At 42.4% G+C, this 17,154-nt stretch overlaps 1 protein-coding gene across 3 annotated transcripts in view; it reads left to right on the forward strand.

The window, feature by feature from the left end:
• Positions 1-17,154, forward strand: part of Siae (sialic acid acetylesterase) — a 35,776-nt gene that overhangs the window by 7,049 nt on the left and 11,573 nt on the right. For all 3 annotated transcript variants that reach the window (XM_029543240.1, XM_029543241.1, XM_021207562.2), the window contains exons 3-7: positions 5,069-5,244; positions 10,110-10,248; positions 13,313-13,571; positions 14,931-15,040; positions 15,566-15,699. In XM_029543240.1, the coding sequence (XP_029399100.1) occupies positions 5,069-5,244; positions 10,110-10,248; positions 13,313-13,571; positions 14,931-15,040; positions 15,566-15,699 (818 nt within the window). The remainder of the gene's footprint in view (positions 1-5,068; positions 5,245-10,109; positions 10,249-13,312; positions 13,572-14,930; positions 15,041-15,565; positions 15,700-17,154) is intronic.

The following is a 17,154-nucleotide window of genomic DNA, read 5'->3' on the forward strand; positions in this document are numbered from 1 at the left end:
AAGGGGGAGGGGGAGGGGGAGGGAGAGAAAAATAGAGAGCTCAAGTTTAGCAAGGTAGTAGAGTAATGGACTTAATTTAAGGCTGATTTTGAAAGAGAAAACATCCTGGACATAGACACAGGCACATCAGTAACACTGGAGAAATCCCGTGGAGGTAGGTTGGTCTGGGACACTGGGCTAAGTGACTGATGGTGGCTGACAGGAGAGGGGCCAGTATGGCAGCTTGTTCATCTCTGCTGAAGCATTTAAATCCTGGATCTGTAGACTTTAAGCAATAAAAGCACATGAGCAGACTAATAGGGTTTGGCAGTCACCAGATAGGGTTGATAGAGCTGTTAGGAGGCTCTTATGATATACAGACACACATGATGAGGCCTTGACCTGGGAGTGTAGCTGTGAGGATGAAGGTTCAAGGTGAGAATAAAGTGGTCTCTTTGAGGAAGGGATAAAGATGTAGAAGAGTGGATGCTGGGAACTAAACTCAGGTCTACTACAAGAGCAGCGTGTTCTCTTAACAGCTGAGCCATCTCTCCAGCCTCTCTTTGTGATCTGTGAGATATACTGAATGTGAAGAATTCCAAAACTGCCTATGCTTAGTGCCTAGTTTTTTTTTCTTGTAGCTGAGAGTTACATTGAAGTTCTGGTTCTTCTATTTCTATTCCCTAAAGGGTGGGCTCATAGGAATGAACCACCACACCCAGGCTACACAGTGCTGGGGACTGAATTAAACATGCTAGGCAAGTATTCTATCTGCTAAGCTATACCCCCAGTCTACTTTTGAAAGCATATGAAACTATGGGTTTAATTATTGGCATTTCACACATATGTATCATTGTATTTTGCTCATATTCACCCCCTGCCCTTCCTCCTCCCCTTGCCTGACTTATCCTCTGTTGTTGTTTTTGAGACAAGATTTGTCTGTGTGGCTCTGGCTGTCCTGGAGCTTGCTCTATAGACCAGGCTGGCTGCACATTAATTTTCATAGTTGTTTAGTCGGTTTATATTTTTATTGGTAGTAAATAAAGGTTCCCCTTCCCTACATCCTCACCAGTATCAGATGTCATTTGTTTTCTTTTTCTTTTTCTTTTTCTTTTTCTTTTTAGATTTATTTATTTATTATATGTAAGTACACTGTAGCTGTCTTCAGACACTCCAGAAGAGGGAATCAGATCTTGTTACAGATGGTTGTGAGCCACCATGTGGTTGCTGGGATTTGAACTCCGGACCTTCGGAAGAGCAGTTGGGTGCTCTTACCCACTGAGCCATCTCACAAGCCCCGTCATTTGTTTTCTTAATGATAGTCATTGTGACTGAGATGCCGTAGACTTTCCTCCTTCCTTCCCATATAACATAATCAAGTCTCAAGAGGAACATTTCCCCTCTCCTCTGATGTAGAACTATTGAATACAAGTTACAGATTCTGTTTGTTCCAGAGGAGAAAGAATAATAAAAGGCTATAACTTTAGAACCCACCCTAAGGTGTATCTGCCACAACATGCTATGGCTTATATCATTTTCATAAGCAGTTTTACTCATATAAGGCATTTACTTTTTATTTCATTCTTGTTTGGTGGTGATAGATTTGAATTGTAAGCTATAAAATAAATGTAGGTGGTAAGGGATGGTTTAGGCAGTAAGGCATCCTTCACCTTCAAGCCACATTTAAAAGCCACAGGATCATGTTTTAGCTGATGAAAAGTCAGGGTTCTGTGTGGAGAAGTGAAGAAAGCTGTTTCTTGTGAGCCCTAGGTTTTCCTTTTAGGAAGATAAAGGCCATGGGTACCCCCTCCCCTTCTTGATATTCATCACAATAACCTGAAAAAGATAACCTTTGATTTGATTAATAAGAAGAAAAGCAAGAAAGTACTTTATGACTAATCATGTCTCTGAACAAATTATTTTCATTTTGTCCTTGTGATAGTGGTTTGCATCTTGAGTTAACTGGGGAAGACAGAGAGAAAAGAGAGACAGACAGCTCTTTCTTTGTGTATGCCCTAGGCTGTAATATATAAATCAGTTGTCAGAGGCAAACCACCAGACATGCCATTACATGTGAAAACATGAAGCATGGCCTTCTTATCAGCATAGCCCAGGGTTGGAGTTCATTTTTGTCATTTACTTGATGGTATGCTTGGCAAAATGTTTGTAGGCTAAGTAGTGGTAAAATGACGGCAGGAGATTGATATTCCTAGATGGTAGAAGAAAGAATGTAAGAACACAGAGGTTTGAATACAGTGAAAATGAAAACTTAGAGAAACCTGGGCCTGGACTGGCCAAAGAGGTAACAGGTAGCAAATGACTACTGTTTATAAGGCAGGACCAGAGCAGCTGTGGCTCAGAAGGCCAAGAACCAGCAGCAAGCCCACTGGATGTTGCTGAAATCAGTGATGGTGAGCTTTATAGTTGGGGGCTTAGAATTACTATTTGAGCTCATCCTAGTAGACTTGATGGGCTGTCATTCTAAAAGCTCTTAAGTGCCCTATGGCATGCTCCTCACCATGCCTGTTCTGAACTGACGATCCAAAGACTAACTTTCCTCATGGAACGTGGTGGCTTCTGACTTTACAATCCCACCCTTGCCCTTGGTCTAAGACATCACAGGGCTATACTTACTGCAGATAGTATACATATAGAATCCTATAGTTTGTATGAGTTATCTCTTGAGCTCATGTGCCCATCAGTGAATTCTCTGCAGTGCAAGTTTCTCCTGCTTTAAAGCATTGTGTCAGGGCATATTTTTCTTTTTCTTAAATGGGAGAGGAAAAATGCTAGACACCAAAGACCTTAGGCTAGCTAGCCAAGAAGGAAGCTTTTTGAGAAGTTGAAGGCAAATTCCTCTGGTACAAAAGATGTTGGAATCAAGACTCATTTTCCAGGTTCAGCTTTCCTCAGGTTCTAGGCCTTACCAGGAGCGTGTTCATTTTCTGGCTGTCGTGAAATGGTGCCGCTGCTTTGCCACTTTCCTTTTCTGTCTTTTTTGTTGTTGGACATTGTCTTAGTTAGGGTTTTATTTGAAGAGATCACATGACCGTGGCAACTCTATAAAGGAAAACATTTACTTGGGTGGGGCTGGCTTACAAGTTCAGAGGTTTAGTCCATTGTCTTCATGGCGGGCTGCATGGTAGCACATGGGCAGACATGTTGCTGGAGAAGGAGCTGAGAGATCTATATCTGGGTTGGTAGGCAGAAGGAAGAGAGAGACTTGAGCCTTGCTGAACACTGAAACTCCAGAAGTCCAAACCCAATGACACAATTCCTCCAAGGCTCCACCTACTCCAACAAGGCCACACCTCCTAATTCCTCTCCTTAATTCCTTGGGGGCCAATCTTATTCAAACCACCATAGACATGCACACTTGTTGGAAGTGCTGGGGAGAGTTTTTGTCACTAGCCATGTGTGTTGAAAAAGCTAAGGGAAAATACCCAATTAATAGCTCTGAATGCACTAGATGAATACAGGAGGCTAAGAACTAGTCCTGTGTTAGGTTCTCTGGCAGTTGACCCCATCAGCACACATGAACAGTGCTGCTGGTGGAAGGACAGAGCCTTAGTAAGGTGTGTCAGTGCAGGAAGCCTGGAAAGACCTTGGCAAGCCCGTATTAGGACAGATTGGAACGTCTGCCTGTTCATAAGTGTGAGCCATACGGAGCACATCACACCTGTGCCACACAATCTGTACTAGCTGCCCACTGTTTCCAAAACAGTGATTTTTCTGCTTTAGGTTGAATTTTGCATTTTATATGCTGATGCCTGGCTTACTGGTCAGAGAAATGCAATCATGAGCGCATGGTCCTGGGTTTAGCTGACCTTCTGGAGGCAGAGTTCCAGGCTCAGCTAGTACCGCTCTTCAGAGGACCAAACATTTAGACATTTCCTCCAGCACTTCAGGCAACCTTTGAGACTTCAGTTTTCACTAATTTGCAAGGGCTCATCTGGACATTTCCTGCTTCTGCTTAGTTGTTGCTGGCTGGAAGGAACCTTGGACAGTGTCCAGCATGGAGTACACACTCAGATGGTATTTCTATAATTATTTCTTCTCATAGGTTAGGGCAATAACATTACAATGCTCTATTTACTGGTCTCCTCATTCTTTTCCTTTGGATTTACATTGGTGTGATGGCCACCGATATGCCAGATTATGTTTGACATTTTTGTGTTAAACTTTCTTTCTCTGCCTTTTTTAGGCTCCTGTTTCATTGCTCCAGTGTTTTCCCGTTTTCTGGTTCTTTTTTTTCCTAAGTCTCTGTGTATGACATTGACAGCAGTGATCCAGTGGCTGAGAAGAAGGGCCCCGGGAGGTGTGGCTTCTAAGAAGCAAGCTATGAATGTCTAAAATAGGGTCTTTCATGGCTTCTCATTTCTTAGTGGCGTCACAGAACCTCAAGTCTTGTATGCTACTCTGAAATATTCGATGGAGCCAGTTAAAATGTCCTTTTCACTACGATCAATTTATATGCTTCCTACTACTTGTTGATGTGCCTGTTTCTCCATGTACCTGTCCACTGATGGGAGAACCCAGTGCCACTGACCGTTGATGCTTGTTAGCAATTTGGAAGGAGGTAGCGATAGATGGCAAGGGTGACCCTTAGTAAAAGAAAGATTCAGATTAGAAATGCTTTTCTGAACCTGTGCTTACGTGCAATTGGACAATTGCAAGTTAGTTTGGGATGCTGTGTAAATCAGAAAGATTAGATTATGGTAATGTTGACAGTTGGATGGTGTAATGAGAATTTCTGTTTTATGGGTTTTTTTTTTTCTTGTCAACTAACTATCCTTGAATTTTAATCTATGTGTATTTTTGTCTCTCCTAATTTAGGCTTATAACTGGGTAACTAATTTTTCTTGTAAACGCCTTAGTTAAAAATAAGAATGGATTGGTACAGATTAGGGATAAAAAGGCTGCTGTTCTCAACAGCTCTACCCCCTTGCCTGGAATTTGGCCAATCTTTATAGAGTTGCATACACTTTGTCACAGAGCCTGAGCTTAGCCACGAATGAGGTGCGGTTGGTGTTTAATTCTACTTTAGGTGGTTGGTTGATTAACCCCTTGAAGTCTGTTTTTGTTTCAGAACCCTCCAACACCTGGATGGTGGTACTGGACCCTATGAAGCCTGGGGGACCTTTTGAAGTGATGGCGCAACAGACTTTGGGGACAATGAATTTCACCCTAAGAGTCCATGATGTCTTATTTGGAGATGTCTGGCTTTGCAGTGGGCAGAGTAACATGCAGATGACTGTTTTACAGGTAATGGAGCATCCCAGCTACAATCGGTGTTGGTGATAATGAAGGAGAAGGAAAAGGAGTAATAAGGAGAAGGAAGGCTGCTTCTGTTCACTAAGAACTTATCATGTGTAGGATCCAATCTGAGCACTTTAAATAATTTGATTTCACAATCTAAAGAAGCTGTTGTTTGGCACTAATTGTGCTTATATACTTACTAGGTTTTCTCCCCAAAAAGGTTAAAGGTTACTGCTATCCCTAGCTCTATCATCCATGCTGATTTATCTTTGCTTGCCTTTCTTGACTATCCATTTCCCTGTTTTTGAGAACTATTTGAGTTTGAGGTTGAGGAATCTGAACAACCAAACCACGGTTTCCTTTCATTTCTGTCTTTGATAAAGGTTTAAATTAGATGGGCTGGAGAGATGGCTCGGTGGTTAAGATCACTCACTGGCTGTTCTTCCAGAGGACCCAGGTCCAACAGCCACATGGCAGCTCACACCTGTCTATAACTTCAGTCCCAGGGGATCCAAAGACATACATGCATGCGAAACATCAATGCACATAATAATAAAAAGAAATAATTTAAGAAAATATAAACTAGAGTACTTTTATATGCTTTAAGCCTTCTTGTTTTGTTTCTATAGCTTTTATTCTTTGTAGTTTCATTATTCCCTTTAAGAAAACCTATTATTAAGCTGGGCGTGGTGGCGCCTGGTGGCGCACGCCTTTAATCAACCCAGCACTCGGGAAGCAGAGGCAGGTGGATTTCTGAGTTTGAGCCCAGCCTGGTCTACAGAGTGAGTTCCANAAAAAATAAAGAAAAGAAAGAAAACAGAAAATGAATAAAACACCTAACCCCCTTACAAATAAGATAATACTTGCGACCTAATTGTAACTAATCCTTTTTCGAAAATTTAAGGACAGACAAACATATTGAATCTTTCCCAGGGACACAGTGTAACCCTATAAAAAAAAAAAAAAAAAAAAGGAAACCCAAAAGATTTTCACACACACATCTATATATCATTTTATCCAGTTTTCTAATTTGAAAATCCAAATTTCTGTAATATAGATCTTTTTAATTTTGTGAGCTCTTACTTCCTTTGTTAACTATATAGAAGTATTTTGAATTGAAATGCCTATTAAGCTAGACTTGGCCTGGACCTTGTTGGCATGTTTGACTAGACATGGATGTGAGGTTTTACCGTGCTAGAAAGCATGGCTTTGTACAGAAGAGGAACTGCTGTTAACTCATTAGAGAAAGCAGTGCTTTCCTTCATGCTTTAATTGTACTTCTGTGTTTCCACAGAAAGGCATGGACCAGATCTGTTTATATCTATATAGTAACTTTCTCAATCGCAGGCTATGCCAAGGATCCCATCCCATTTTCTGTCAAGCTAAATCAGAGCTTGATTGCTAAGCGTAAACACATTCTTTCTGCCTGGAATTTTTTCTTCAGCATCTTCTGAATTAAGTCAGGGCTGAGAGCTCTGAGATGGAGGGGAACAGAAGCGAGATTCCATCTGAAATATATGTGTTACCTCTCTCTCTCTCTCTCTCTCTCTCTCTCTCTCTCTCTCTCTCTCTCTCAATGAGGCACTTAGTTTGCAAGGCAGTATTTTAGGTGCTGATAGTACCAGAAGCCACATTTCCAGTCTTTTAACAGTTTGCAGAACCTTATTTCTCGGTAGGAAAAATGCATCACAGCCCCCCTGCTTTTGCTCCTTTCCCTGTACAAATTCCCAGCACACATAAGCACAGGAGCACAGTGTTTGTCTCTTTTTCCCCTTCCTCCCTCCGTGTGCCATTTTGAGGAGGTAAGATTCTCACTATAACCTACCCCTTTTCACATTCAAAGAAGGAAATGGCAGATTGTATGCCCATCTTGTTGTTAGGGTAAGATGGAATTTTAAAGCTGAGTGTTATTTATAACACCAAGTGAGATGTTTATAAATGGAGGAAAGTCTAAATGTTCATCTGCCACCTCAGGGTAGGTCTCAGATATTTCTAGTGAGGCTTAGGAAAAGATGGCCAATATCAGACAAGAAGCCCAAATTTTCAACCACTTGGCCCTCCCCTCTTTTTTATTTTACATACGGAGAGATTGATATATGGAAGGGAGGGAAAGGAATGACATCCCAAGGGCAGGCTTTTAGAAGTGTGGTGGTGGCTTATTTACAGTTATTACCTCAACCTTAGAACTGATTTAGTCGGTGTTGAAAGAAGGTACAAAATCTCCAAACTCTTCCATGTTAATTACTAAATTACTAACTAGATGTCTGCCATAAGTGTGGGCATGCACACACATTTACATTTGCGCATGCACACACACACACACACACACACACACACACACACACACACACACCTTGTTTCCCCCTTACAGGCTCCATGCTAACATTCTCAGAGGGAAATAGATTCTTGACGTGTCTTCATTAATTCAAGAATGTGGTATAAAGGTTACAAAATGAACACTGGTGCGCAGCTGCTTTGATGGGGAATGGTCTGGTCCCTTGAGAGATGGTGGTGCTCTCCCTCAGCCCAGGCAGTGCTAATGACTTCAAATACCTTGGTATTCATTTACATCCTCATTTAAATACTTGGTAGGGAAATAATTACACTGAGGTGTTTGACGAGATGAAATCCGATCTCAGCAGATGGAGTAAGGCTTCCCTTTCATCAGCAGGGAAACCAAGTGTCATTTAAATGAAAATCTTCCTGAAATCTCTTTATTCCTAAATTTGCTGCCAATATCCCAGAGGAAATGCTTCCATCAAAAGACAGTGCTGTTGGGGAAAGGGGACCAATTTCAGACGCAATTGTCATCAGGTACAGCAGGAATTTCCCCCACCCTCTTTTTGTTAACACCCAGCTTTCCGGTTCTGGCAAATATGAAAAAACGATGGAAGCCTTCCAGCTAATGTTTTGAATCCAGTGCCACGCGCTGGTAACAATACAGGAGAATGCCAGCCACCCTGACTGCACTGCCCTTGCAGTACTCGGGCACACTTAGGGATGAGGCATGTTTCCCATCCTCCCTCCCCAAGCTGGCGGCTCATTGCTATGAGCTGCTTGCGTTCCCAGGCAGTGCGGAAGCTGGTGTGGGTGGAGAGAATGAAAGCAGCTTCATCCACCGTTCCCATGGAAGCAACATACGATGCTTCGTGCTCAGTGCAGAGCTGAATTTCAAAGGAGGTGACTTTTTACAGGTACTTAACTGCTGAAAAATAATTTCCCTGCCAGAGTACACCGTGAGCACATCAGCTTGTTTCTCTTCACCATCTATTTTCCATGAAATCTGACAGATAAGATCCTGAAGACAGATTAGGATTTCCAATGGAATTTTCCTGGGACCGTGTGTAATCTCTGTCCTGACTTTGTAGACCTTGACCAGCTGGAGTTGCTGCCACCCAGGAGGCACATCAGGCTGTGGCTCCCACAGTGACCCAAGAGCAATTTCATTTGCATGTGGTTATGCAGTTGGCTGCAGCCTGCCGGCACTGTGGTCAAGTCAGATTCTGGGGGCAGCATATTTCAGTGAAATGCTGTGGGGCACCCTGGCTGCTTTATCCTTTCTCTTTTCTTGTACCGTGGGTTGGAAGGCCAGCTGTATTCTCTGCGGTGGGTGGGAGGGAAGGCAAAGCAGATGCAGATTCTGTGGCTGGAGGCCAATGTATTCTTGCCTCCTGTGCCTTGCAGTGGCTGCCGGACTCAGCTGGAGAGCCTGTTCCCCAAAGCCAATCCTAACTGGGCTTCTTGACGATCCTTTTAGTCCTTTGTTTAGCTGGACTGCTGTGTGTGGTGGGGNGGGNGGGGGGGNGGGGAGAAGAGAGGACTCAAGAGAAAACATGTACACAAATACAAAAGCAAATCAAGATATTGCTCATCTATTCTTTTTTAAAACAACAACAATAACACAACAACCCAACAACAATAACCCAGCAATAACCCAAAACAATTCAACAACCCAACAACAGTAACCCCAATGACAATGTAGGAAACCAAGGTGAAAGGAAATAGTGGTATCCTAATAGTGGAATGGGGCTTAACAGACCTAATCAGTAAGTCACTCAGTATGATGCACACATTCTTGCCCAGAATAACCCCAGACCACTGTGTCATCATGAAGTGGCTGGAGGAAATGTGGTTTCTTTGGACAGACACATTTCTCTCTGTCAGAAGCTTTTCCCTGGACGTCACTTTTCAGATTACCTCAGTTTCCCTGGGAACTGCTCTCCAGGACTGAGGTGGGAATAACCTAGTTTCCACATTTCTTTGGGATCTGTTTTTTGTTGTTGTTGTTGTTGTTGTTGTTGTGTTTTTTTTTTTGGTATGGTATATAGATTACATAAGTCATGACCTCTTTTATGTTGTCTCCGCAGAGATTCCCTAAATACCATTGTTAATTCAAATGCATTATTTTATCAGATATCATTAGGAGAGGAACAAGTTCCTTAGTTTTAAGTTAAAGTAATCTATGGGTTGTGAGATATAGCATAGTGGTTAAGGGTTTACCTGGTATTCACTAGGCCCTAGGTTCAGTCCCCAGAATCATAGGGAAAAAAGATAGTGATGTAATTCATAGTGTTCTTTAGCTTCATCCTTCTACCGCTGTTCTTGTCCAGGATAGACCTTCTGTGGAAGATCACAGGTTTCATTGTTTGTGAGCTGTCTTCTGGAATGTGATTCATCTCATTGTCTCTATTGGAAAAAAATTCCTAGATCCAGGTGTTCAATACAGTCTATTACTGATTTTGGTTATTCACTTATTCTCCACATATCCAAGAGTCAGAAGGAATTCTGTGGATCAGAAGATGTGTTTACCGAGAAGCTGCAAGGCAGTTTACTCTCTATCAGATTAATGGACCCTCTGATTTCTCCTCTAGATCTTTAACGCCTCAAAGGAGTTGTCCGACACTGCCGCCTACCAGTCTGTGCGCATCTTCTCTGTCTCCCTCACCGAATCAGAGGAGGAGCTGGATGACCTTACTAAGGTTGACCTGTCGTGGTCCAAGCCCACTGCAGGTACAGGAGTGCCTCAGCATGGCTTCCTTTAGGCAATGGGTTAGTGACTTAAGTAGAACCTGTAGCCCCTGAATTTGATTCTACTTATTATTACAGAAGTATCCTTTTATTTCTTTTGAATTTCTATCCCATTCCTGATGATCACTGTTAGATTTTTCTTCCCAAGAATCCACCCTGAATCTTCTCTACTGAGTTCAGGAAATGGCACTTCCTTTTCCTTTTCCTTTCCCTTTCCCTTTTCCTTTTCTTTCTTTTTTTTTAAGAACAGTATGGATGCTGTTCAACATGAGGTGGGTCTGGGTCTTCTTTGATCATGGTAACCCTCTGTGTTCTCCCACTCCCCTGCCTGTGTCTGAGGACATCTCACTGTCCTCTCCAAGTGAACCAAGATCTTCTCCAGCTCTCTTCAGGACCTTCTGTCTTCCCTCGGGTTTTATTCTCCATTTTTCTCTATGAGAGAAACACAGAATCTGTATTTCATGGCTCTGCCTCCTCCACAGCAGGGTGTGCACTAGTCCAAGGACACAACAGCAAGTAGACAGATAGACACACAGTGCCTGCTATGAAGGTTCAGCCTTGTTCTTTATTTCCACAAAACAAGACAAAGGCAAATACAACCAGCCCCCTTCTCAGCAAGCGTCATCACTGGCTTCACAGTTTGTGGACTATCTTTTGTTTCATTCTTCTCCTGACTCCACAGGGTTCACTCTTTTTTGTTTTGGTCTGTTTTGCTTTGCTTTACTTGCTTCTTGCTTTCTTCCTTTGTTTCTTCCTTCCTTCCTTCCTTCCTCCCTTCCTTTAGATTAAACTGGCATTTGCCTGCCTTTACCTACAAAGTGCTAGGAATAAAGGAGATTACAGGGGATTAGAGGCAGATACCACCACCACCACTACCTGGGAAAACATAGTTCACTCTGTAGGTAAAGGCTTGCCATGTAAGCACCGGGACCTGAATTCAGAACCCTAGCACTCATTTAAAAGTCAGATGTGGCAGCATATATCTGTAATTTCATCACAGGGGAGACTGACACAAAGTGATCTCTGGGGATTACTGGCCAGCCAGCCTAGCTGAATAAATAGTGAGAGGCAATTTTAAAATGAATGACTGAATGAATGAATAAGGTAGAGAATGACTGAGGAAGGCACCTGACATTGACCTCTGGTTTCCACATATGTGCACATACATACTTGCACATCTTGACACATACTTTACATACAAATAAACAAATCCTTGTCTATCCTCTGTTTTCCTAACCACTCTTTATCCTTTTTAGTTACCTTTCTCCTCTACCTATTAGTTAGTAGGTCTTCCTTTAACTAACTACTCACTGCCACCTAACAATAACATACACATGCTTCCTATGATTATATCCTAGACATTAGAGACACAGTTATGAATGCGATGAAGTCCCTCCAGAACTAATAGAAATACTGTTCCATTGCTGTGAGATACCATGACCAAGGCCACCTGTAGAAGATGATATTTAATTGGGGGCTTGTTTACAGCTTCAGAGGGTTAGTCTATTATCATCATGGCAGGAGATGTGGTCACAGGTAGGCGTGGTACTGGAGATGTAGCTGACAGCTACATTTGTAAGGGGTTGGGGGAGAAGAAGCGGGGGAGAGAAGGAGGGAAGGAGGGAGGGAGGGAGGATGAGAATGAGTGAGAATGGGCTTGGCAGGGACTTTTGAAACCTCAAAGCCCACTCTTAGTGACATACCTTCTACAACAAGGCCACATCTCCTAATCTTTGCCAAACAGTTCAACTAACTGATAATTAAGCATTCAAATAAATGAGCCTATGGGGCCCAGTCTTATTCAGACCACCACAGAGGGAAACACTGAACTTCATATTACAGGAAGTGACGTAATAGGTTCTGCATAGAGAGGGAGGGTGTCAGTCTAAACCAGGCTTTGACTGAACTTCGTTGACTAGCTCTTCTTTGTTGTTAACTCCAGCTAAAACTTGTTCATATCCCTTAAGATACTTTGCCATTTATTTTATTTAGCTCATCATTTGACCTATTCAGTAAGCTTTAGAATTTATGAGGGGAGACTCTTTGTGTCTCTTTCATTGCTGTATCTCAACCACTGTGTAGTTCTGGATACATTGTAGGTGCTTAGTTAATTCTAATTTGTCGGAAATCGATTTGATTTTCTCCTATTTCACTTCTTGAGTTTGGATCCTTTCCAAGTGCCTCGTGTATAGTAGACTTTTACTAAGTACTAATTTGAATTGATCCCGTCTCTATGTGTATTTCCATCTTCCCCTCCCCTCATCAACTTCCTCTAGTATGGAGCTCACATACACCAGCTTGTGTTAGATCCTGGGCAGTATGAACAGTTGAAATAAATTAGACTGGTGAAAGCAAAACTGGTTATGGTTGCTGTGTCTCCCTTTCTGCTGCATTCCTCAGCACTTACGTGTCCATATTTTCATTACTTCAGCTATGGAATTGATCATAACATCACCCAGAAAAAAAAAAACCCCATATCTTCTCTCTACCTACTGGCTGCCTCCCTTAAGTGAGGGTGGCATGGGAATATAAAGTGAAAAAGAGACCTTACAGGCTTTGTACCACTTATCTACTGAGGAGGACTTAGTGTTCCTGGACTCTGATGTGCTTGAGGGGCTGGGGTTCCCCAAAACCTGCTTAGAGTTTTGGATCCCTGATAATGTAAGTGAATTATTTATATTCAGACTACGACACAGTTTTTTCCATTTGCCTCCATGCCAGACTGAGAGCTCTTGTTTCCTCATTATGGCAAAAAGCAGTTTGAGCAACTGAAAAAAACCCAAACAAACAAACAAGCAAACTGAAGAGCAATCACGGGAAACTGTCATGAACCCTGTAATTTTCCCCTGTGGAAAAGCTGCTTCTCCTTAGGGGAGCTTTGGAAGTCATGCTTTATTGTGGGCTATATCTTGTCCTTAGCCCTCATCTTACCCTGCATCTGAAGGTCTTAGAAAGGAATCCACTGCTGGCTCCACTTACGCCACAGCTCCAGTTGGCATCCCTCTTCTTTTCTCCTGACTTTCCCTGTAACTGTTTCTCTGCACAGGGAACCTGGGCCATGGAAATTTCACTTACATGTCTGCAGTGTGCTGGCTCTTTGGGCGTTACCTGTATGACACTCTGCAATATCCCATTGGGCTGGTCTCCTCTAGTTGGGGTGGGACACACATTGAAGTCTGGTCATCTGGAAGGACACTGAAAGCCTGTGGCGTCCCTAATACAAGGGATGAAAGAGTCGGTCAGCCCGAGATAAAGCCCATGAGGAATGAATGGAGCAGTGAGGAGTCCTCGTGTCCTTTTAGGAGGTAAGTATGTGCTGAATGCCCACATTTGTCTTGAGTGAATGGAGTCCATTCAGGCACAGGGTCAGTGTTGTCATGAGCTACTACAGGGAACAAGTCAAGAGGGTTTTATATTCGTTTAACTCAGTAACAGCAGTAGCTAAGGGCTTGCTGACAGCTTTCTATGGAGGGTACTGTCCTAGGGTCTTTACTGCACTAGTTCATCTAGTTCTTGAAACTCCTCCCTAAAGTGTAGATGCCGCTGCTCTACCACAGTAAGAGACACCAAGTCCCAGAGAAGATTCAGGACCTGGCTTGTGAACAGGACTAGTAAATTAGGCCAGCCTGGCTCCAACGCCTGGGTTCCTCTTAGCCGCTGTGCTTGCTTTCCTCAAAAGTAAACTGCCAGACAGGAAGAATGAATGTATAAATACATATTTAAAAATATGTTAGTGTGCTGAGTATGAAAGCCTGCTTGGGAAAAGCTGGGTGGGAAGAATATTTCCGAAGAGAAAGAACTAGTTAGAAAAACAAACAGACAGACAAACACCAATACTGTATGCAAATGGAGATGAATAGGTATGCTGTGTGCTCGTGAACACTGTTTCACTCTTGGAAGGCTTCTAGAAGGAGGAGGAGGAGGAGGAGGAGGAGAAGGAGGAGGAGGAAGAGGAGGGGGGTTTCTTAGTATAGTTTGGGTATTTGGATAAAGGTTTGCCTGGGTGTGGGTGGGATGGAGATATTAAGTTTGGAGAAAAGGATTGACTTTTAGTAGAGTAGGAGGGAAAGTCATATCCAGTATGTGATGGGGATTTTATAGCCAGGTCCTTCAGATCTCCACGGAGGGGAGTGAAGCAAATGGAGCAGGAAAGTGGGAATTCTCATCTACAGCTACTGCAAAGATAAATGCATATATGTATTCCACAGAGAAGTCTGGGACCATATCCAAAGCTAAAACAGAACTGGTTTTGACTCAGTAATACCATTGCTGGGAATTTATCTTGCAAAAAGGATTAAGTGTGTATACAATGGTTTAGCTACATGGAAACTCATCATGCCATTAGTCCCCAAAGCAACACATTTAAGCTAGTCTGTCTGCTGAGTAGTAGTTACCTGAATTTATTGCTTGTAAATCAGCCCTCACTCTGACTTTAATGGCCTTATCTGGAAACTGGCGTGGCCCACTGTGGACTCACACAGAACTGATTGCTACACTTTCCCTGAGAAGAACCTGGTGGAATTACAAGACTCTTCCCACAGTTTCCAGTGTAATGCAAAAGACTGGATTGCCTCTGGGCTGCTTCAGTGTGAGGTTTGTCCAAGTGAACATGTGTAGGCTGACTGTCTTACGATTGCTGACTATGTTCATCTTGCTGATTTCAGGGATGTCCCATCTGTTTGTGTGACTGGACCGACAAAACACTCTGTCCTCTGGAACGCCATGATCCATCCACTGCAAAACATGACTTTGAAAGGGGTGGTGTGGTACCAGGGTGAGCTTGCCCTTTCTCCACTGGTGTCAGTTAGTTTTTTGCTGTATAACAAAGTGCCCCAAGGAGCAAATGGTTTCAAAACCCAGAGAGTTTATCATTTTATTTAGCTCTCTTTTCTCTGGGTTAGCAGGGTGGTACTCCCATCTGCTACTTCAGCTGGGGTCTCCAATGTGTCCTTGGCTACCTGCTAAGCTATCTGGTGTCGGGAGGACATAGGATGGCCGACTCTCATATTCATCGACGGGGGACAGTGTGCTGGACATTGGGATTCTCAGGTGGCCTGGTCTTTAGCAGGTTGGCTCACACTTGTAGTTCGTTTCCATTGTGGTAGAAGAGTTCCAGGAACATCTAGAGAGAACTAAGCCCAAAGACCAGGCTCTTTAGAAGTTTTCACTTGCACGGAGCTTTCTGAAGCCTCTGACGCCTGAGGGCATGGATGTGGGAGAAGAAAAATGGAGGACATTTTAAAAAACCACATCAAACTCCTCTCCCAATTTTGGTGTTTTTTTTTTTTTTTTTTTTAAGGAGAGTCCAATGCAGATTATAACAGGGACCTGTACGCCTGCATGTTTCCTGAACTCATTGAAGACTGGCGCCAGACCTTCCACTATGGCTCCCAGGGTCAGACAGATCGTTTTTTTCCATTTGGGTTTGTCCAGGTATGTATTCAGAGGAAGGGAGTTTATGGGCTCGTGTGGAGAGTGTGGACTGTGTGCATGTCTGTACAGAGATTTGCAGCCCGACATTTGTCCAAACAGCATGTGCTGGCTCTGAGCTGTATATTAATTCATATGAACTTACTGATGAGATGATTATATCTTCAAAAATGTTAACGAACAACGGATCTTTCTTATTATAAAAGCACCCAAGTTTCACTTGAAAGATTTTAAAAGGCAAAACAAACACCCAAACAAAAATCAAATCAAAAACCAGTCCCAACTACCACCACCACAAAGCTAAGACCATTGAGAACTCAAGAAAAAAAGACGTTTGTTTGTGCGTAGTTGTTTTTTTCTCTTCATATCGTATTGTAAGCCTTTCTCATGCCAATAAATATTATTCTTCAACATGATTTGTCATGATTACAAAGTATTCTGAAATGTGGATGCATTGTAACGTACTTAAATGAGTTCTTAATGGATGGGCACTAAGTGGTTTTCATTATTTTGCTTTTACAAACCATGGCATGTTATTTTCCTGACAGATTTCTTGTAGCCTAATTATTGCCATAAGATAAACTCCCAGAAATGAAATTACTGGGTCAAAAGATAAAACCTTCTCAAAGGCTTTGTCCAATCCCCATTTTTTTTTGTTAAAATTATGAATTTGTATAACTGTACCTTTAGCAACTGTATGTAAGAATGGAGATGGTTCCATGTTGAGCAGGGCTGTGCATTTCCTAGGTTGGCTCTGCTGCATTGTTAGACCTACTAACGAACTGATTGACCAAACTACCGTGCTAACTTCCCCACATTCCCCTGACTTGCTGTTATCCCCATACTCTCCAGAATTGACCATATTCTTTGTCTTCCAGGGATCATATATACCCTTTGTTTGAAACAATTTTTCTTTCTTACACTTCCCTAGGTCTTTGCTTGGATCTCAGGGAACTACTTGTGATTATTCAGTATGGGTTAGGTGCCCTTTCCTCAGATAATGGATTTCTTAGTAATCTCTTATGCTCTCGTTTTGTTTACATGTGAGTTGTATAGGTGGCTATGTTTTTTGGGGTCAGGTTTGTATTCCTAATATGTAGTTGGTTAGCACCAATGATGGCTTACAACACAATATGAAAGAACACTGTCAGGAGAGGAAGCCCCGCTTCTGGTTAGAGGAAGCTAGTCAGAAAGATTGTATGTTCATCCTTAGACAAAAGGAATAAATACACGGACCAAGTTCAAAATTAAATTCATGAAATCTTTAATGCTTAGACTTTCTAGCTGAGTTCTGGCTTTTATGGAATAGGAAATTACACAATTAAGGTGTTAGGAAAAGAATGCCCAACCTTCGGTGGAATGGCCACTGCCATGGTTTAGATATTACCCTGTGACTGTTGTAGATACTTTTTATTCAACACCCTCTGTCTCTTGTACCTCATCTTTTTTTTTTTTTAA

The sequence above is a fragment of the Mus pahari genome, chromosome 10, assembly GCF_900095145.1.
Source record: "Mus pahari chromosome 10, PAHARI_EIJ_v1.1, whole genome shotgun sequence".
Classification (NCBI taxonomy): domain Eukaryota; kingdom Metazoa; phylum Chordata; class Mammalia; order Rodentia; family Muridae; genus Mus; species Mus pahari.